At 55.8% G+C, this 21,751-nt stretch overlaps 1 protein-coding gene across 1 annotated transcript in view; it reads left to right on the plus strand.

Moving 5' to 3' along the window:
• The window catches only part of DNAH1 (dynein axonemal heavy chain 1), a 90,100-nt gene that overhangs the window by 36,997 nt on the left and 31,352 nt on the right, over positions 1-21,751 (plus strand). The window contains exons 9-32 of the mRNA XM_021068887.2: positions 1,589-1,746; positions 2,979-3,190; positions 3,759-4,057; positions 5,463-5,613; positions 6,353-6,546; positions 6,640-6,865; positions 7,354-7,473; positions 7,846-7,928; positions 8,951-9,092; positions 9,572-9,727; positions 10,136-10,334; positions 10,413-10,666; positions 11,237-11,449; positions 12,979-13,143; positions 14,130-14,251; positions 14,386-14,491; positions 15,268-15,447; positions 16,106-16,246; positions 16,856-17,019; positions 17,254-17,367; positions 18,135-18,323; positions 18,851-18,956; positions 19,615-19,728; positions 20,160-20,309. Of these exons, the coding sequence (XP_020924546.2) occupies positions 1,589-1,746; positions 2,979-3,190; positions 3,759-4,057; positions 5,463-5,613; positions 6,353-6,546; positions 6,640-6,865; positions 7,354-7,473; positions 7,846-7,928; positions 8,951-9,092; positions 9,572-9,727; positions 10,136-10,334; positions 10,413-10,666; positions 11,237-11,449; positions 12,979-13,143; positions 14,130-14,251; positions 14,386-14,491; positions 15,268-15,447; positions 16,106-16,246; positions 16,856-17,019; positions 17,254-17,367; positions 18,135-18,323; positions 18,851-18,956; positions 19,615-19,728; positions 20,160-20,309 (3,958 nt within the window). The remainder of the gene's footprint in view (positions 1-1,588; positions 1,747-2,978; positions 3,191-3,758; positions 4,058-5,462; positions 5,614-6,352; positions 6,547-6,639; positions 6,866-7,353; positions 7,474-7,845; positions 7,929-8,950; positions 9,093-9,571; positions 9,728-10,135; positions 10,335-10,412; positions 10,667-11,236; positions 11,450-12,978; positions 13,144-14,129; positions 14,252-14,385; positions 14,492-15,267; positions 15,448-16,105; positions 16,247-16,855; positions 17,020-17,253; positions 17,368-18,134; positions 18,324-18,850; positions 18,957-19,614; positions 19,729-20,159; positions 20,310-21,751) is intronic.

The raw sequence follows: 21,751 nt of genomic DNA on the forward strand, positions 1-21,751 counted from the left end.
ATTATGCAGGTGGTGACAAAGAGCACGCCCTGTGGAGGGCTTTGAGCAGAGGACAGGCCTAAGCCATTTAGGTGTTTAATTAATTTTGGCCTTGGTGTGCAGTGGCTTGGTGTGGGATATCATTTCCTAGACCAGGGATTGAATTTGACCACAGCAGTGAGAACACCAAATCCTAACCAGTAGTGCACCAGGGAACTCCCCTACATGTTTAAAATATCTTCTGTGTTCCTGTCACGTGGAGAATGGGTTGTAAGGGGGCAAGAGGGGAGGGCACCGTGGTCAGTGAGGAGACTAACGGTATCATCCAGGCTGGAGATGATGGTAGTGGCTGGGGCCAGGGCAGTGGCTGAGGAGTAGGGAAGAAGTAGATACATTTGGAGTTTCTTTGGAGATGGAGCCAGTGAGATCTGCTTGTGGTCAAATGTGCCAAATGCATAAGCAGCAGAGGAGGAGGCAACAGGGCTCACCCGGTTTGGCTTGGGTGCCTTATGCTGCTGAGTGTGATGACAGAGGCTGGGACTAGGCAGGGGCAGAGAGAGAGGCTGGGCCTTGCATGTGGTGAGACCCCACCCCCACCCCAGGGGTGATGCTGAGTGGGCAGTAGCTACGCCAGGGGAGACTTGCTGGTTCTCAGGGAATCGAAGGACCAGGTGGGCTGCCTGAGGAGAAGGGGAAGGGCTAGAGCAGAGGAAGGACTTCAGGGCTGAGTCCTGGGACAGGCCAACATGTAGAAGTCAGGGAGGCAAGGAAGAACCCGCAGAAGGTGTCCTAGGAGTTCTGTGAAGATAGCTGCAGGGAGAGATGAGAGCCATCAAGTCAAATCTCTGGGTGTCCAGTGAGATGAGGATGGCCACCACTGGATTGGATGATGTGCCTTGGAGGTGGGGGAGGAGAGAAGAAGTGAGGGGGAGGAGAGCACCTGCTTTGCCATAAAGGGACAAGAAGGGATGGAAAATTCATAGGAGGACGTGCAGCCGGGGTACCGTTTCTAATGGTGGAAGACACTGGCCTGTGTGTGGGCCACTGGGACGGACCTGGCAGGAAGGATGGAGGACGGAGGTGGCTGAAAAGAGGCAGAGTGGGTGGAGCTCAACTCCAAGGGAGGCTCTGATGGGTGTACCTTCTACTGTGGGGAAAGGAGCATCTGGAAAATGGGCCTGTGGATCTGAGGGTGAGCGATGAGGTTCCTGTCTGATGGCTTCTGACTTCAGGGTGAGATATGAGGCAGTTAGTAATCCCTCTGGAGTGGAAGCCGTGTCGTGGGTTTACACAGAAGGTGAGAAACATCCTTTTCCAGGTTTGAGGGATGAGATGGATTTCTAGGCTGTGTTAAGAGCCTGACAAAGAGAAGTGAGAAGCAAAATGGGCAGATTCAGGGACTGATGTGATGTGGGTAGTGGGTAGCATGAGACAGGCACGATAGGGCCTGGGGCCCAGGAGGAGGTGTGCACATGAATGCAGAGTGGATGCCCCAAACTCATGTCCTCAAGTCTGCAGAGTAGAGCCTGGGACCCGGCCAGCCTGCAGTGTGGCGGTGGCAGGGTTCATGGAGCCCCCTGACTCCACCCTCTCCTGTCACCATGGACAGGGTTCTGGAACACCTCAGCAACCTCTGCAGAGAAGTGAACCTGGACTATGAGCGCAGTATGAACAAGATCAACTTTGACAAAATTGTCTCCTCCAAGCCTGAGACATTCTCCTACGTGACCCTGCCTAAGAAGGAGGAGGAGAAGGTGCCCACACAAGGTGATGGTGGCTGGACAAATGTGGGCCCATGGCCTCTCCCTCTGGGACCATAAACCAACATTCACCTCCCCTGTCTCCAGCATTCATCCCCCTTTCCCACCTGCCTGGAGAGCGGGGGTGGAGGGGTGGGGTGTGTGGATGGGCTGGGGTGGAAGAAGGCTCTTTTTTTTTTTTTTTTAATATTTTCTAGGGCCGCAGTCATGGCATATGGAGGTTCCTGGGATAGGGGTCCAATCAGAGCCGTAGCTGCCGGCCTACACCATAGTCTCAGCAATGCGGGATCCCAGCTGCATCTGAGACCTACATCACAGCTCATGGCAAAACCGGATCCTTAACCCACTGAGCAAGGCCAGGGATCGAACCAACAACCTCATGGTTCCTCGTCGGATTCGTTAACCACTGAGCCACGACAGGAATTCCTGTTTTTTTTTTGTTTGTTTTTCTTTTTAAGGCTCTTTTAAAAATAGTAGTCTCGGAGTTGCCATTGTGGCACAGTGGGTTAAAAACATGGTGTTACAGCAACTGTGGCATAGGTCCAAGATTTGATCCCAGCCTGGGAACTTCTATATGTCTCAGGTGCAGCCAAAAAAAAAAAAAAAAGTATTGTGAGTGGTGTGGAAGCAGCAGGGGGAAGTGTGGGCAAGGAAGGCATTTGTCCAGAAGTAGATGAAAGAGCTCTGATTCTCTGGCCTAGGGACATGGAGTCCTCTCTTCTTCCAGTAGCAAGAGCAAGTTGCCATTCCTGCAGCCCCATTTGACATGTGGAAGACTTGAGTCTCAGAGCTCTATATTTTAAGCTCCCTGAACCCTGCCCCAGCTTCCATGTGTGTGAGTTGCCCAGGAAGCTGGGGTGGGGTGAGGTGAGGCCATGGGCATTTCCAGGGCCCTGGGGCCTGTGCCTTCCTTTCTTGGTGCTCCAGGGCAGGTCCCACATGGGCCCCAGGGTTGTGTGCAGGGTTGTATGCCCATGGTTCTTACCCGCCTCAAAGGGCGCTGTGACCCAGAGGAACCTGGGGGGAATTTGTTTATCTACCCGAGAGTGGGCACCTCACTGCAGGGCCATGGGGTCCCCAGGTAGGCCGTTGGGGAGGAGGGGTTCCGGGGACATGGGCATCTCTTCTAGGGAAGAGGCAGGAGTTGTTCCCTCCATCAACCCCCTGTAGATCCATCCCGATGACCCCTGGTACATCCAAGGCCGACCTGACCTTGGTCCTCGGCCCCAACCCCCACAGGGCTGGTGAGTGTCCCCAAATACCCCTTCCGGGAACAGAAGGCGGACTTCACCTTTGTGTCCCTGCTTACGCGGTCGGAGGTCATCACAGCCCTCAGCAAGGTGCGGGCTGAGTGCAACAAGGTGACTGCCATGTCCCTCTTTCACTCAAGCCTCTCCAAGTACAGCCGTCTGGAAGAATTTGAGCAGATCCAGTCACAGACCTTCTCCCAGGTGTGTGGGCATCTAGGGCACGGGGGGCAGCAGCCAGTCATGGCCTCGGAGCCCAGCTCTACAGCCAGCAGCCTCAGGAAGCCTGGGGTGGCTCAGCTGCTAGTGAGCCCCTCCTTTCCTTAAAACCAGGTCTTGCCTCTTTTTAGACCTTGTGGGAGGCTGTGGCAGGAGCCAAGAGGGATGGTTCATCTTGAAGTCATTTTCTCTCCCAACACTGGTGGCCTCTGAAGCAGACTCCTGGTCTTGGAAGACAGGCGCCAGCCAGCCTAGGAGGAAAGCTCCTCCTCTCTGCTCCACTCTGGGCCTTGGTCTCTCTTTCTGCCTCTGTCTCTGTGCCTCTGTGTCTCTCCCTTGGCTGGAGGAAAGCCCTGTTTTGGCAGCCCCTCTGTCCCTACCTCCTCTGAGCAGCCCTGGTCTGCAGGAGGTCACAGGGGGCATTTGTTGGCAGGACTTGGCAGTAAGCTGGGGTCAGAGGAGATCCCTCCATGGTCATCTGAGTCTAGAGAGTCCTTGAGTGAGGAGGCTGAGGCCAGTGGGACCCCCGGGTGACCACCTGTGGCCTCTGCAGGTGCAGATGTTCCTCAAGGACACCTGGATCAGCACACTCAAGGTGGCCATGCGCAGCAGCCTGCGTGACATGAGCAAGGGCTGGTACAACCTCTACGAGACCAACTGGGAGGTGTACCTCATGTCGAAGCTGCGCAAGCTGATGGAGCTGCTCAAGTACATACTGCAGGACACGCTGCGCTTCCTGGTTCAGGACTCGCTCACCAACTTCTCCCAGTTCATCAGTGATACCTGCTGCAGCGTGCTCGATTGTACCAATGACATGGTCTGGGGCGAGGACTTCATAAATAGCCCCTACAGGTGGGGCCCAGCTAGGCAGAAGGCACCAGAACTGTTCCTTGCCAGGTGCCGGTGGCTAGGGCAGTGCAGGGTGGGCGGACCAGGGCAGCCAGAGTTGGGGGCCCAGCACTGTGGGGTCCTGGATGCCAGGGGGAGCCTGGCTCCTGCCCCATTTGCTGGGGAATATTCCACTAGCTCTGACTGTCAAGTCTTGTGGTGACCTCCATATCTCAGTCAGCCACTGAGCTCCTCAGTTGAGAAATGTTTTTTGAGCACTTGCCATAAACCAAGCAGGGTTCTAGGGGAACAAGAGGGGCACAGCCCTTGCTGTCATATGGGCACAGACAGCAAGCAAATAAATAGACACAATCGTTGCTGATCTTGCCAAGGGCTGTGACAGACGGGGGTGGGGTGCCTTGCCAGGGGGTCAGGGAGAATGTGGCATCTGAGCCAAGAACTGAGCCCAAGAGGAAAGTAGCCATGAGGAGTTGCTGGGGCAGAGGTACCAGGTGGAGGGACCAATGCATGACACAGAAGGGAGATAGGACTTGGGGCCGTCAAGGAAATAAAGGCTGGCAGCTGCAGCTGGAGTTAGGAGGGCAGGGAGGGCTGATCAGGACGACATGGAAGAGGGTTGCAGGGACCAGGCCAGATTGTGCAGAGCTTCTTGGGGTCTTGGTTGGGGCCTGGGTTTATTTTAAGGGTCGTCCTCAGTCATCAGCAGGGAGAAACCATCTGAATTACAGTTCAAAACTCTGCTCTGGATTTGTGGGGGCGAGTGAGGCAGAAGAGAAGTCAGACTTAAGACTCTTGTCATTGTTGAGACAAGAGGTGACAGGGTCTGGATGGGGCAGATTTGGGGCAGGATTTGGGTTTGGCTGCAGGAGGACATCTAGCAGGAGGAGGGCAGGAGAGGAGACATGGCTGACTCCTGGAGTTGACCAAGCCCTGGTGGGTGGGTGGCTGGTGGGAGTCAGGGGACATGGAGCGTCTGAGATGCCCATTCGAGGTCAGGGTGGTGGGTGATTGGCAATCCAGAGTGTGGTTTGGGGACGCTTGGCTGGGACCCAGGTTTGGAGGTCATTGCATGGAGCCAAGGATGGTGGGCTTCCAGGGAGAGTGTGGGCACCACAAGTGCCCAGGGTCTGGGCAACCTACCTGATGACCTCAGGACCATGCAGAGGTTCTCCTTCTCCCTGGTGCCCATGGGCCTATGGGCAAGTGGCAGGAATGGAGAAGCCTGTTTGGCTGGTCTGGGTCTTCCTCTCTGGTAACTTGGAGTTTTCTGGGAGGGGAGCAGAGGCAAGTTTCATGTGTGGAGAAGCTTGAGAGCCATCCTGCTGGCCACCAGGGCAGGGGCTGGGCCTCCTGTATGCAGGCCTCTTCAGGCCCTTGCCCACTGTCCGCCCGGCCACTGCCCCCACAGGCCCCGCAAGAACCCCCTGTTCATCGTGGACCTGGTGCTGGACAGCTCAGGGGTGCACTACAGTACGCCGCTGGAGCAGTTCGAGACTTCTCTGCTCAACCTCTTTGACAAGGGCATCCTGGCCACCCATGCAGTGCCCCAGTTGGAAAAGGTACAGCGGCACTTTGAGGGCTGGGCACTTGTGCCAGGTGCTGCCTCGGTGACACAGCAGTTCAACTTTATCACAGGCCTCCCACCAGCCCGGCAGTGTGCTCAGCTCTCTCATTCCTGAACAGCTCATTTAATCTTCACCATAAACTGAACTGGGAGCCATTAACACCCCCGTTTTGTAGATGAGGCTTAGAAAAGTTTAGCCCAAGGTCACATAGCTGCTAAGGATCACACCTATGGTTTCAACTAGGCTTGCTCACCCTCCCCTGCCACAGCCAGGTCTGCTAACTTGATGCTAGCCCCTGACCTCTCTCTTCTGCTCAAGATGTAGACATAGACCAGCCTCCTCTCCCAGGACCCTTTCTCAATAGCTCTCAATCATCACCACAGCATGGCTCACCACCCCAGGCCCAAGACCCTCTGGAACCCCAGTGACCTCTGTCTCCCTTGCTGATCAGTCAGAGTCGTCATGACCTGGCTGCCCCATTGGCACGGGGGCTGAGCCAGGCAAGGCGGAGGAAGATGCTGCTTTGGGGTGGCCTCAGGGGATTTCCTGCTTGTATTACTCTACCATCCCATCTAAGAGACATGGCAGCAGACCCTCTCCCCCTGGCCCCACCACGCTCTCTGTGTGCTTGGCCACACTGCTGCTCACTCATTCTTTGGATCACACTCTAGCCCCTCTGTCTTTTTGCCCTGTGGCTCATCCAGTTCTGCACCCCTCTCTCTTTGCCCTGCAGCTGGTGATGGAGGATATCTTCATCAGTGGCGACCCCCTGCTGGAGTCAGTGGGGCTTCATGAGCCGCTGGTGGAGGAGCTGCGGGCCGTCATTGCCAATGCTCTGCGCAAGGCCATGATCCCACTCCAGGCCTACGCCAAGGAGTACAGAAGGTACCTGGAGCTGAACAACAGTGACGTTGCCACCTTCCTCAAGTACGTATGTGTTTGAGCATGTCCATGTGTCTCTGTGACCTCCACCCACCCTCTTACCATCTCCTGCTTCTCGTGGATACCTGCTGTCTACAGGGCCTTCCAGACACAGTGCCCATCAGCTGAGGAGGTGCGGGGGGTGGTGCTCACCCACCTGCAGGAGAAAGAGATCCTGGACAGCTCACTGCCCAGCAGCATCATCATCGGACCCTTCTACATCAACGTCGACAATGTCAAGCAGAGCCTGTCCAAGAAGCGCAAGGCCCTGGCCACATCCATGCTGGACATCCTGGCCAAGAACCTGCACAAGGAGGTGGATGATGTAAGTGCCCACCTGCTTGGCCCCAGTGACTGCACCAACTCACACCAGTGCACACACAGTGAGCTCCCACAAGCAAGGCTCAGGGGTGTCTGCAGACTGTCAGGCCCATGGAAGGGTCTGGAAGTCACCCTGCCTCAGCCCTGCCAGGAGTCTTATGGGAGGTCCCAGGAGGTGGGGGCTGCTATCTTTTTCCCTGGACTTGTAAAGACCTGGGAAGCTCTCACGAAGGTCACCTTGAGATGTATCATTTTGCAGAGCTGATGGTGTACAGGTGCAGGAGGCTGGGGAAGTGGAAATGCACTGGGTGACCCTCAGCTCCCCAGTGAGTTGGCTGACAGCATCCCTTCTTGGAATGCACTGCAGGGTGTAGTGGAGTGGGGACAGTCCCCCCCAAGTGGGAGGACACTTGGACCGAGGTTGATGAGCAGGCCCTAGGGAAGGCAAGAGAGGGGCTTACAGACTCCCCAGCACCCTCTCCCTCCTGCCAGATCTGTGAAGAGTTCCGCAGCATCAGTCGCAAGATCTACGAGAAGCCCAACAGCATTGAAGAGCTGGCGGAGCTTCGTGAGTGGATGAAGGGCATCCCGGAGAAGCTGGTGGGGCTGGAGGTGAGGCAGGCACATGGGGGCTGGGGGTCTGGGGACAGGCAGGGTCCTAGAGGCTAGGAGTAAGGTAGACACACAGAAGACCGGTGGGCTTGCAGGATTATAAGGCCGAGTGCATGAGGGGGATTCAGAGCTATGCTGTCTGGGAGGTCAAGAGGGTGGAGGGGCTGGAGGTTAGGGGTGTGTTGGCCATGGCCTTTGGAGCTCTGAGCCCAATGCTGACTTTATACCCGATACCTCCTCTGCTTGCCCAGGCCTCCCCTCTCTGGAAGAGAGCAGCCTCTTCCTAGCACCCTACCCCTTTGGGGAGCCTGGTCCTAGTTATCCTCCCATGCCCCAGGCACACATAGTTCTCCTCACTGCTTATACATGCAGGAGCGGATTGTGAAGGTCATGGATGACTACCAAGTCATGGACGAATTCTTTTACAACCTCAGCACAGATGACTTCAATGACAAGTGAGTGGGGTGGATAGCAAGAGGTGGGGGTGGGGGTAGGTATTGAGCCAATGTGGCTGCAGGCTCTGCGGCCACAGCAGAAATGTCCTGCCAAGATGTCCGAGGCCTCAACTCCACACAGGCCAGGTGGGCATTGGGCAGAAGGAAATCATTTGGGCCTCTTGGTCTAGGGACCCTGCTGCCCCCTACGCTATCTCCGTTCTCTGTCCCATCATCGGCGTGACATGCACATGTTCACTGGGCCTAGGATCCCCTTGTTTGTGGTTGGGGCCTTTGGGGGTCCTTGGGAGCATGGAGAGAAGGCAACACTCAGCCTGGTGGGTGGTCTGTGACAGGGGAGGGGGGTTACTTATCCCCACCCAGCTCAAGAGCCTCATGGGAAACAGCCTTAGGTTGGGACTGCCTAAGAGATGCCCTTCCCAGCCTGTCTTAAAAGACTGGGGGTCACTGGGGCTGAGTGATGGGCACTGTCCTCTGGGAGCCCTGCCCAGGAGTCCCAAGGTACCTGCCTTAATGGGACATCCTGGTGTTCAGGTTGGTGGCCCCCAGGATCTGTAGCCCTAAGCCAGCTGTAGGCAGAATCCCTGAAACCCACAGGACCCCCTGTCAGCCAGGCAAAGGGAGTTCATCTGGTGGCCCTGGCAGGGCACCAAGGAAATGCATGCTAGAAGCTGTCACTTTGCCTCATCTGAGATGAGGCCCCTCCAGACCCGGGGAACTCAGGATTGTTTCTCTTGTTTTGGGCACCATTCCTTCCCTGTCCTGTCACTGCACTGGGCACATTGGGTGTGCATCTCCCTAGATGCTGCCCACAATCTCAGGGTGGGGACTGCTTCTCCTGCCCGGCAGCCCCACACTGTGGCAGTGGCAGCGGCTGCCTTCCGACTCACCTCTGCTTCCCAGTTATGCAGTCCCAGCTACTGCAGCTGCTGCCCAGGTCCCTTACTCTCCTCTTCACTGTGGCCTGCCCACCCTGTGATTTCAGTGTGACCTTCCCCCTTCCCCACCCCTTCCCCATCCAGATGGGCTGCCAGCAACTGGCCCGCTAAGATCCTTGGGCAGATTGAGATAGTGCGGCAGCAACACATCGAAGATGAGGAGAAATTCCGCAAAATCCAGATCATGGACCAGAACAACTTCCAGGAGAAGCTGGAAGGGCTGCAGGTAGGGCTGAGCTGAGGGTTCTGCTGGGACCAGCTTTATACCCAGCCCCCACCCCCACCCCTCTACCCCTCCAGGGCCAGGCCAGACCCTTTGCAGTCAGGAGGTTCTGTGTCAATGTTTAGTTGTTTGACAAATGAACAAGTGACTAAATAACGAACTGAAAGGCCAGAGAGGTGCTTGGGCAGCAAGTTCCAGGAAAAAATAGGAGCAGCAAAGAGACTCAACTCTTCTGTTATGTCCTCGTGCTCCAGTGGGTAATGGGCACAGCGTTCACGGCACTGGGTCTCCCTCTGACCTTGCTGTGTTAATGGGGTGGTCAGCTGCCTGTGACAGGAACCACTCATTGTGGAAGAAGAAAGTCCTCTCTGAACTGGAAGATGTTGATACCTCCTGTGGATCTTGGGAGATATTTTGTGTGGGGATGTGTGGGCATGGGTGGGGCCACAGAGACTTCTGACCCCTTGCTTTTTGGCCCACAGCTGGTGGTAGCTGGCTTCTCTGTCCATGTGGAGATTGCACGTGCACACGAGATTGCCAATGAGGTGCGGCGGGTCAAGAAGCAGCTGAAGGACTGCCAGCAGCTGGCGATGCTCTACAACAACCGCGAGCGCATCTTTGGCTTGCCCATTACCAATGTAGGCCTCTCCCTGGCATGCTGCCCCGCTCCCCACCCCCAGCCCTGAGAAGGGCTCAAGGGGGAGCCTCTGGCATTTGCAGCCACATCTGAAGCCAGCGGCCAGGTAGCAGGACCCTGGCATTTGGATGGCAGGTCTGAGCAGGCTGCAGAGAGGAGCTGACCCACCCCTGGCCCTCAGGAAGGAGGCTCAGTGCAGGCCTTGCTCAGCCACTCAGAGCCCAGAGCCCACTGGGGGAAGGAAGAAGGGAGGCCAGGCCTGAGTCCATGGGGACAGGATCTGGGAGAGCATTCAGAAGCAGGGAGGGAGCCCAATAAGGAGCAGTGGAGAGAGACTGGGGCACACCCCAACACAGCTCTGGAGAGAGACTGGGGCGCACCCCAACACAGCTCTGGCTCTTCTGTGCAGTATGACAATCTCTCCAGGATGGTGAAGGAGTTCCAGCCCTATCTGGACCTCTGGACCACTGCTTCTGACTGGCTTCGTTGGTCTGAGAGCTGGATGAATGACCCCCTGTCAGCCATTGATGCTGAGCAGCTGGAAAAGAATGTCATCGAGTCCTTTAAGACCATGCACAAGTGTGTGAAGCAGTTCAAGGACATCCCAGGTAGGCAGCCCAGCCAGCCCGTGCCCTCCTGCCTGGCCTGTGCCAGCAGCCTCTCACCCCTGTCTGCCCTGCCCACAGCCTGCCAGGAAGTGGCCTTAGACATCCGGACACGCATCGAAGAGTTCAAGCCATACATCCCACTGATCCAGGGGCTGCGCAACCCTGGCATGAGGAACCGGCACTGGGATATGCTGTCCAATGAGATCAACATTAATGTCAGACCCAAGGCCAATCTAACCTTCGCTCGCTGCCTCGAGATGAACCTGCAGGACCACATTGAGAGCATCAGCAAGGTGGCTGAGGTGGCCGGCAAGGAGTACACCATTGAGCAGGTGGGCAGCCACTAGCAGGGCCAGCTGCCCCACCCGTGAGCTGCCCAATGTTGTGGGGAGAGGAAAGCCCATCCTGGGGTCGTTCACCAGGACCAGAGCTTGAGGTGCATCCTCTTAAATGGGTTAACAATGTTTGTGAGGTGCTTGGCAGTGTCCACTATCCCTGTTGTTACTCACTTACTCCTTTCAAGTTACTTCCTCTCTTAGGAAGATGCTGAGAGCATTAGCTTCATTTAACAGATGAGCAAATTAAGGCTCAGAGAGGTTCAGCGACTGGCCAGGGTGACATAGCTGGGAAGTGGAACCAGGGCTTCTCACCAGCACCTAGCCTCTTACCACCGTGTGTGTGTACATGCATGCCTTACACATGCACCACATGTGAGAATGAGTTAGCCTTGGATTCCGACGAGGGCCTGTGGGGGTTTTGTTGACCAGAGAAGCTGAGAGTTTGGAGAGGGTCCTTGAGTAAAGGTCATGGCCAGGCAGAGCCTGCCCTTCCCTGCTCAGTGCTGCTCAGACAGTGTAGACCAGCTCCTTCCCGGGCCCAGCTTTGACTCTTTCCCACTCCAGGCACTGGACAAGATGGAGAAGGAGTGGTCCACAATCTTGTTCAATGTGATGCCCTACAAAGAGACAGAGACCTACATCCTCAAGAGCCCAGACGAGGCCTCGCAATTGCTCGATGATCACATCGTTATGACCCAGAGCATGTCCTTTTCACCCTACAAGAAGCCCTTTGAGCAGCGCATCAACTCCTGGGAGAACAAGCTGAAGCTGACCCAGGTGGGCCCTTCCTGTCCTCCCCCACTCCCCGACCCTTGCAGCACCCTGTCCCAAAGTTGCTCTTCATGGTGTCTGGGTGGGCTGGAAGCAGTGAAGTGCCTTGCCCAGGTGTGCATGGCTCCTGGCTCTCTGACAGGCCCCTCACTTAAGGGAAAGGGACTAGAATGGGTCTGAGGTTTAGCTGCCTGAAGAGGCAGTTTAGCACATAGGGGTGGGGCTAGTGTTTGGTACAAAGCTGAGGCTGAGGAGGGATGCATGAGAGCTGCCTGCAGACCCCTGAAGTGGTGCCTGGCCTTAGGACAACTAGGACCTCCAGACTCAGGACTTTCTGGGCTGGATACCATGAGGCCCTCAACATTCTCTCGCATTCAGTCCTGAGCCTCCCACTCTGTCTCATTTGAAGCTGGCTTGGGGCGAGGGTGCCAGGGCACTGGGGACTGTGGCTCTTCAGAGCCTTTAAGGCCAGTGGCTGGGGCTATCTGCAGAGCCCCAGTGGTCAGTCCCAGGGCCAGGCCTACTGGTGTGATTCCAGGAGCCCCTTTCCTGGGCCTTCCTGGGTGCTCTTCAGCAACTTCCACCAAAGGCCGGAAGCTGAATAAGGAGGGCTTGCCTATGTTCCTTGGGTCATCCATAGATGGCTGAAGTTGTCAGCTTTGTCCCTGGGTCTCTATCCTTTGTTCACTCTGTCCTCTCTACCTGGAGTTCCATCTCCTACAGGGCTCAGCATCAAGCAGCCTTCACTGATTCCCCCACACCTGACTGCAAGCTATTCTCACTGAGGCCCTTGTTGATGCCTCTTACAGAGCCCATCACACATGCTGGGCCCTTGGTGATTAGAGGCACAACTGGCTGTTTTGTGGACTGTGGGCTCCTCAAGGGCAGGGACCACACCCTGTTCTCTGTTTCTCCTGGTGCCCACATGGGCCTGACCTGGGTCTGACACAGAGTTGGCCACAGCACACATCTCATGAAGAAGAGAATGGACAAATGAATGAATGAGTTTGCACTGATAGCAAAAGATGAGAGATAAATATGGAAAGTGGAATTTAGTAGAAGAGGGGGAAGTGCCTTGTTTTGAAGAAGTCTTACTCTTGGACTGATATTTTAGGGTATTTTAGGTATCTCAAGCTCAAGTCCCAGTGCACCTCAAAGAATCCTGGGGTCAGAGACCCAGAGTCCTCCCAGGAAAGGAGACTCGTTCTGTCTTCCATGCATTGGGCTTTAACCTTGCTATTTCAGGATTTTCTCTTTTGGGCATTGTTTTCTCCTGGGAAAGAACAGCTTCCCTGCTCTGTTGGAATCTTGGGCATCCTGTGGGGGATTTGGGGTTTCTCCAAAGGGCAGGCATCCATGCAGTCTCTTTGTTCCCTGGAGTACTGTGGCTGAGAGTACCATCTAGAAATTTCCCCACATACGTTGGCTCTGGTGCCCAGTGGTCTGCATAGAACTCTGTTGAGATAAAATGTCTAGGTCATGGAGGACAGGACCCAACTTGCACCCCAGGCCCTGATAGTCCATGCCCTGTCCAGGAGGTGCTGGAGGAGTGGCTGAACTGTCAGCGGGCTTGGCTCTACCTGGAGCCCATCTTCAGCTCTGAAGACATCAACCGCCAGTTGCCAGTGGAGAGCAAGCGCTATCAGACAATGGAAAGGATCTGGAGGAAGGTCATGAGGAATGCCTATGAGAACCGGGAGGTGAGCTCACACCGGGATGGGAGGGGCAGCTGGGGCCACCAGGGAGCCTCTTGGTCTCATCTCCCCCTGAACAAGAAAGACTGGAGGACAAGTCCAAGGCTTTGATTTTGGCCTGTGTGCCCCTGACTGGGCTCTCCAGTCTTGAAAGACATGCCTTAGAAACGCAAGACTTGATGGTTTTCCTTTTGGAGATTTACAGTATTTTTAAGGCCCTGACAAGTCCTATAGCAAATCAAATTCCTCGGCTTTGATTAACCCTGTTTTTTTGTTTGTATGTTTGTTTTTTGTTTTTTGGTCTTTTTAGGGCTGCACCCACAGCATATGGAAGTTCCCAGTTCCAGGGGTCAAATTGGAGCTGCAGATGCTGGCCACAGCCACAGCCACAGCCACAGCCACAGCCACAGCAGTGTGGAATCCTTAATCCATTGAGCGAGGCCAGAGGTCAAACCTACGTCCTCATAGGGAGTTCTCTTTATGGTTCAGCGGTAAGAAATCTGACTAGTATCCATGAGGAAGCAGGTTCAATCCCTGGTCTTGCTCAGTGGGTTAAGGATCCGGAGTTGCCATGAGCTGCAATGCAGGTTGCAGACGAGGCTCGAATCTGGCGTGGCTGTGGCTGTGGCCGGCAGCTGTAGCTGTGATTCAAGCCCTAGCCTGGGAACATCCATATGCCGAAGCTATGGCCCTAAAAACACAACACAAAACAAAACAAAAATCCCTACATCTTCATAGATACTAGTCAGGTTTGTTACTCCTGAGCCACAATGGGAACTCCAGCTCTAGATTTTTTGACCATAGATGTTTTTTCTCTGGAGCTGATGGGAGTGTTGCACGTTGCCCTTGGCTTGGGGCTGTTTTCCTGCCCTCATCCCTTCCCAGGCCCCACTGAGTGTCTCTAGGTGGCGTGGGTGCTCTCTGAGCCCACTTTGCCAGTTCCCGGTCAGACCGTGCTCACTTCCAGTTTCTCTCTGACCCGGGCCACACAGGTGATCAACGTGTGCTCTGACCAGAGGCTGCTGGACAGCCTGCGGGATTGCAACAAGCTGCTGGACATGGTGCAGAAGAGCCTCAGCGAGTACTTGGAGACCAAGCGGAGTGCCTTCCCCAGGTGGGCACCACAGGGCCCATGCCCACTCTGTTGGCGCCTGCCCACAAGGCTGGGGTGCAGGGATGTCAGGGGTCCTAGGATGGCTGGGACCTAGGGGCCTCCTGAGGCACTGCCTCATTGATGTTCCCTGGCAGGTTCTACTTTCTGTCTGATGATGAGCTACTTGAGATCTTGTCTCAGACAAAAGACCCCACAGCTGTGCAGCCCCACCTGCGTAAGTGCTTCGAGAACATTGCTCAGGTGGGTAACTAGGCCAGGGGTTCAGGGCCAAGAGCCCCTCTCCTCTCTTACCCCAAGTCTTTTTAACAGGAAATGAGGTGGCAAGTGAGATTCCTGGGCCTTGGAGACATATTTGGGGCCCATGGGAGGAAAGTCAGCTGCAGAATCCTTGAGTCAGGGTTGGGAGCCCTTGGCTCCAAACTCATGCAGGGGAGCCCTGTCCCCCAATACACAGAGGTGCTAACTAAGCTGAGAAACCCCTGAGGCCAGAGGCTCCTAACTCCCCTTGTCTTCATCTACGAGGGGGGCCACAGAGGCCTGCACAGGATGGGGGCAGGCAGAGCAGGCTTCACTTCCTTCTCCAAGTGGGCTGGGCCACAGCTGGAGACAAAGCAGCCCCATCCTGACCATGAGCAGTCAGGAAGGCCCAGTGAGGCGGCACTCTCTTCCAAAGGTGGAGGGCAGGAGTTCCCCTTGCGGCTCAGCAGTAACGAACCTGACTAGTATCCATGAGGATGAGGATTCAATCCCCAGCCTTGCTCATTGGGTTAAGGATCTGGCATTTCCATGAGCTGTGGTATAGGTCATAGACATGGCTCAGATCTAGTGTGGCTGTGGGCATGGTGTAGGACAGCAGCTGTAACTCCACCTGAGCCCTAGCCTGGGAACTTCCATGTGCCTCAGGTGCAGCCCTAAAAAGAAAAAAAAAGGGGGGGGTGAGCGCTGCTGGGTCTGTGGTGGGCAGGGCCCCCAGGTACACCGGGGGTAACCTCCCCCTCACTGCCCCCTTCCCACAGCTGCTATTCCAGGAGGACCTGCAGATCACACATATGTACTCGGCGGAGGGTGAGGAGGTGCAGCTGTCCTTTTCCATCTACCCATCCAACAACGTGGAGGACTGGCTGCGGGAGGTGGAGCACAGCATGAAGGCCAGCGTGCGGGACATCATTGAGAGGGCCATCAAGGCCTACCCCACAGTGAGCCACGCCCCCCACCCCCAGCGCAACCTCTGAACCTGCTCATCCTTTCATTTGCTCCTTTCTCAGGGCCTGCCCTCCATCCCGGGGACTGGGCTGCCTGCCTGCCTCCTCCTCAGGCTACAGGCTTGACTGCTGCTAGAGGGTCTTTGGGGACAGTGCTCCTTGGGGGTCTGCTCAGGGAGGAATTAGGGAATACCCTCCAAAAAGTGAGCCTTGTTCCTAGTGATAATGAGTTGCTGTTCTTATGTTTTAGACACTCACTGTGTGCCAGGCCCTGGGCCAGAACTTCACCTACATTACTATTCAGCCCCACAATCAGTAGCTGTTCTGGGGGTTAAGCCTTATCCTACAAGTTCAGCTGAGAGATGTTTCCTGCCCAAAGGGCATGTGATTTGCAGATGGCTGTCAGGATTTGAACCCAGGACTGTATGTTCTTCAGTCCTGGATGCCCACCCCTCTGCTTCCCTGTCTCCTCTGCTGAGGAAATGATGACTCTGTCCAGTCCCAAGAGGCCCAGAGCTTAATGGCTTTTCTGCTTTTGAGGTGGAATTAACAACTTAAGCCCAGAAACGCAGATGACATTTAAGGGGGATAAGGTGTGCAGGATCAAGGCCGCCAGCTTCCTGAGTCAGTTCTGCCTGTGTTGTCTCCCCAGATGCTCAGGACTCAGTGGGTTCTGAACTGGCCTGGCCAGGTGACCATTGCCGGGTGCCAGACCTACTGGACCATGGAGGTGGAAGAGGCCCTGGAGGCCAGCAACCTCAGTACCCAGCTGTTCCCCCAGCTCTCCCGGCAGGTGGGACTCCAGGGGCTCACCATCTGTTCCCCATGAAAACCCCACACCTGGGAGAGCCCAGTCCCTCCAGGACCTTTGTCCTTTACTGATCCTGGAAGAGGCCTGGGGTTGGAGCCAGACTAGAAGGTCACATACCCCTGGAATGAATGTCTGATGACCAGCTACCAGTGGGAGGGATGGGGGCTTTGAGGGGTGCTCTAAGGCCAGTTAGGTGCCCTCTCCCAAAGGTCAGGGTGGGGGCCTCATACCTGGACCTGGAGCCCTCCTGGGCTATTCCTCAGCCTGCCTTTGCCCTGTGCACCAGCTCTTCACCACACTCCATCCTCAAGCCCTCACCAGGCCCCACCACCTGGCACTTGATACTACACGGCCGGGAAGCAGATGCCATGTGTGTGCCTCTATTTTGATTCACTTCCCTGCCAGACTTCCCACATGGCAAATGTCCTGCCCGCCCTCCCCCATCCAGTCCCTGCACCCTATCCAGACCATCAGAAGCCCCCAGGATAGAGGGGTTGTTCCTGGCGGAAGCCTACCCTCTGTGCAAAATAGGGGAAACCTGCCAGCTAAATGGCCCTGCCCATTCCTGATTGTGTCCCCCAACTCCTGCAGCTCAGTGACCTGGTGGCACTGGTGCGGGGGAAGCTGTCCCGCATGCAGCGAGCCGTGCTGTCTGCGCTAATCGTCATCGAGGTCCACGCCAAGGATGTGGTGAACAAGCTTATCCAGGAGAATGTGGTCAGTGTGAATGACTTTGAGTGGATCTCACAGCTGAGGTGAGGACACAGGTGCCCCTGGTCCAGCCACGCCCAGGCCCCGAGCAGCAGCAGGAATGTCTGGGGGAGGGTGGGGAGTCAACGACAGTAGGCTGATCCCTGCCCTTGAGGCCCTGGGGCAGACTGGGTGGGGTGCCTTGGTGCCCTCATTCCTCAAAAGAACTGCCTCTCCTTGACCACATACTCGGCCCAGTGGTCCACATGGCTTGGGAACCCATCTCCCTACAATGCCAGGTACTACTGGATGAATAACAACCTGTACATCCGGGCTGTGAATGCCGAGTTCATCTATGGCTACGAGTACCTAGGCAACAGTGGGAGGCTGGTGATCACACCCCTCACGGACAGGTGAGCACCCCTCCCCACACTCCCTCCCACACTGGGGCCCTCCCTCCAGCTCTGGCTAGCCCAGGAGTCTGGGGCTCACAGGGCATAGTCAGTCCATGATGAATCAGTCCATCAACGCCTAGGAATCTGGGCTTGGGGTTTAAAACCGGCTCCACCCATCATGGGCTGAGTGACCCTGAGTAAGTGGCTCAATTTCTCTGTGTCTCACGTTTCCTCTGCAGCCTCAAAGGGGTCATGGGAGTTTCATGAGCTGATGTGTAAAGCTCTTAGCATGTATGTGGTGCTTAGTAAGGATCTAACGGGTGTGGGCTCTACTGATTTTTATCAGTCAGATCCTCCTTTCAACATGCCAGAGGAATTGATCTTGAGAGAAATAATGGGCAAATCCCTTTATAAAGTGAACACTTCTTTTCTAAAGCCATGTCTTTCCCTGTCTGTTGCTTGTATTTAGTAGCAGCTGGATTTTCAGATTGCGTTTTGAAGAAAGGAAGGGAAGTGTGGCCACAGGCTGGCATCCTGGCAGGTTCCTGAGCCATGCACTGCGGGCCATGGAATAGGATGGGAAAGCACTGGTCAGGTGGCCAAGGGCCCCAGTCCTGACCTCAGCAGCCAGGGCTGGGCACACTTGGGGCCCAAAGAATGGGGAGGAGCAGGAGCTGTATTTCCACAGGGCTGAAGACTGTGTGAGGGGGAACTCTCTCCCTTCATGTCTGTGGGACTCCTGAGGAAGGCGCACGGCCCATGCCCACCTCCTCTCACTCCTGCAGGTGCTACCTGACCCTGACTGGGGCCTTGCACCTCAAGTTTGGGGGTGCCCCAGCTGGCCCAGCTGGCACAGGGAAAACTGAGACCACCAAAGACCTGGGCAAGGCCTTGGCCATCCAGACCGTTGTGTTCAACTGCTCTGACCAGCTTGACTTCATGGCCATGGGCAAGTTCTTCAAGGGCCTGGCCAGGTGAGGCTAGGTGTGCGGGTGGCACAGGACAAGGCAGGAAGGGTGAACTCTCCCGGGGACACTGTTCTGGGGGAGCCTCACAGGATGGTTGAGGGGATGGGATGGGATAACAGGAGTCAAAAGCTAGGCCCAGAGTTCCCGTCGTGGAGCAGTTGTTAACGAATCCGACTAGGAACCATGAGGTTGCGGGTTTGGTCCCTGCCCTTGCTCAGTGGGTTAACAATTCGGCGTTGCTGTGAGCTGTGGTGTAGGTTGCAGATGCGGCTCGGATCCCGCGTTGCTGTGGCTCTGGCATAGGCCTGTGGCTACAGCTCCGATTGGACCCCTAGCCTGGGAACCTCCATGTGTCGCGGGAGCAGCCCAAGAAATGGCAAAAAAAAAAAATCTAGGCCCCTGGAGGGTGTTGGGATGGGTGGTGGGCAGCAGGATTGTGGCTGATGCCGTTGAGGGCTTCTTCTAGCAGAGTTAGAGGGGGGTCTGGGAGGTCCTGGGAGGCTCATATCCCCCCATGTTCTCCCCTTGCTTAGTTCTGGGGCGTGGGCCTGCTTCGATGAGTTTAATCGCATTGATATCGAGGTGCTATCTGTGGTGGCACAGCAGATCACCACCATCCAGAAGGCACAGCAACAGCGGGTGAGCCTCTGGCGGTGCCCCGCCTCCACACCTCCTGCATCTTACCACCTTTTCACTTCAGTCGTACTTGCCCTGCCCATGCTGCCCTGTGACTCCCCACCCTGGCCTGCTCTTAGCCCGGCCTCTCTCATTTCCTAGGGTATTGGGCACCCTTCCCTCTAGCAGAGCCGTCTCAGGGGCACTTTTGTAGCCAGTCAGGGAACCCCATATCCTAACCCCACTCTGGGTATAGCTCCCAGACTAAGCTGCAGTAGGCGAAGTGGTCTCTCCCCACACCCTGACCCTGATGGGAACCCTCAGCCATTTGTGCTTCAAGTTTTGTTCAGGGTAGCCAGAGGTCTTCTGGGGACAAGACCTAGGAGGTTGGCAGGTGCCCCAACCCCAACCCACCCATGGGTCCAAGTCAGAGCTAAGCTTGCCCAGTGTTGGAAGTGGGGGTGGAAGGAGAGGAAAGCAGATGTGTGAAGGCTTCAGGGAGCTGGGACATGGGAGGCCACAGGTAGCCTCTGGAACCAGAGGTCTTAAGCCGGATCCTGAGAGAGGGGCCAACCTGTGGTCAGGGGTCCAATCTAAGCTGACCAGCTATAGCATCTGAAGACAGATGAGGAGGACCAACCAGAGGATGGGGCAGTGAGCTAAGCCCTCCCCACCCACATAGGTGGATCGCTTCATGTTTGAAGGCGTCGAGATCCCACTCGTGCCGTCCTGTGCAGTGTTTATCACCATGAACCCAGGATATGCTGGCCGCACTGAGCTGCCTGATAACCTAAAGGTGAGTTTAGGTCTGGGTTGCTCCAGGAAGATGTTGATGGCACTGGGCTTAGAGATGCTAAAGCACTCAGGCCAAGACATACAATTGCTGGACATCAGGGACTGGGATGCCCCAAGGTAGCCCACCTGCCCAGAGATCTTGAGGCACATCCCCAGCCATGGAGAAGAGGCTGCAGACTTGTCTTCAGGGCTTGGGGGAAGGTAAGGGGCAGGTTCAAGTCCATACAAAGGACCAGTTTCTAATAGACTGAAGGATCCACTTACAGGGGAGTATAAGCCTTAGCCATGGCGGGCATAGCACAGGGAGGAGCCAAGACTCAGTGGGAGGAGGGCAGTGGAGCCAACTTCAGAGGACCAGCCAGCCCAGAGAGCAGGTGGTGCTCTGGGAAGGGAGGTTGGCCCCACTGTTCACGTATATACTTCATGCCCCAGGCGCTCTTCCGGCCCGTGGCCATGATGGTTCCGGATTATGCCATGATTGCTGAGATCTCCCTTTATTCCTTTGGCTTCAACGAGGCCAGTGTGCTAGCCAAGAAGATCACAACCACCTTCAAGCTTTCCTCCGAGCAGCTCAGTTCCCAGGTGAGGTCCTGCCTCAACCAGGTTCTAGGGCCTGGGAGCTGCTGCCTGCCCCCAGCAACCCTAGGAGATAATAATCACATCCCCATTTCTCAGCTGAGGACACCGAGGTCCTAGCAGCTCAGAGCCTAGTCAGGCTCATGCAGTGCACAGGGGAGCTAGAAGAGGAGCCTGGAACAGATGCCCAACTGGGCTAGTTCAGGTGCAAGGGAGGGTCAACCGGTAAGCGACCAAGAGCCATACCACCCAAGGCTGTGGAGCAAGTGTACCTAGGATTTGTGGGACCAGAGTGGGACAGCCAGCCCCCTCCACCAGAGCCTCCCAACACCAGAGCCTTCCCCTCAGTAAGCTGAACCCAGGTTTTAGGGGCAGATGCTATTGGTACAGGCACTGGTGGGTGAGTTTTCCTGTTTGGCTCCATTATCAGGCAGCCCCTCCACCACCCTTTGCAGTGGCAGAGATGAATCCCAACTCTGGGCTTACACGCTATCAGCCTAGTTTAACGGCTCCAGAAAAAGTTCCTGGTGTCACTCTAATGGGCTCTCTCTAGGTGACCTTTTCACACAGGAACACCCATCACTGTGGCCTAGGGGACCATACTGCCTTTGGCCGGGTGGGGTCCACTGAAGCCCATCGGCTGGAGGAGCAGTCAGTTACTGGGAAAAACACCAGCTGTCACCACAGCGCACCATGGTGCCCTCACCTCCACACAACCTCCTTTCCAACCATCCACTGTCAAAAATGTTCCCCCCTACCCTTTAGAGCAACTATCCCCACATGGTTCAGTAATGTGCTCACCCCTTCTCAAGGGCTGATGACCCAAAGCCAAGCCCAGTCTCTTCATCCAGCTCTAAGTCCAAGATTTCTGGGAAGTGTGTTGGTCTGTGGGTCAGATCCAAATATAGCTTTCATGACCTGGCACTGTGGGAAAAAATTGTAAGTTTAACTATTTCCAACACACCTGCTCTGTAACAGAGAAGAACAGAGCCAGCAGCTAAAGCGGGAAAGGCCATGATGTCGTAGCCAAAAAGGTGGGTCTGGAGAGATGTGATTAATGTTAGAATGAAGCTGAGAGAGGAAACTCCTTCATTCCCTTTTTGGAAAAAAAAAAAAATTGAGTGCTGCCCTGCCCTTGGCACTGTGCTTGGACTACAGGGATTGAGCTGTAACCAAGGCAGACTCCTCACTCTCAGGGGCCAAGAGTCAAACAGGGATGCAGGATGAATAACCTGGAAAAGGGAGAGGCCTTCTGGGGCGGCGAAGTGGAGGGCAGCAGGGGAGCCTGAAAGGGGCACCTCGCCCAGGCGGGGCAGGTAGGTGGGTGCAGATAGCCTGCAGGGGAAGTGACACTTTCATCTGCAAGCTAGGCCGGGAGGCACAGCCAGGTACCAGGTGGGAGGCAGAGTGTTCCAGACAGAAACTCTGAGAGGGACAGTGCCCGCCCA

Source organism: Sus scrofa, chromosome 13, assembly GCF_054392235.1.
Source record: "Sus scrofa isolate SSC_HxYL_T2T_F1_AM1 chromosome 13, Sscrofa_HxYL_maternal_Yorkshire_Landrace_v2.0, whole genome shotgun sequence".
Classification (NCBI taxonomy): Eukaryota; Metazoa; Chordata; class Mammalia; order Artiodactyla; family Suidae; genus Sus; species Sus scrofa.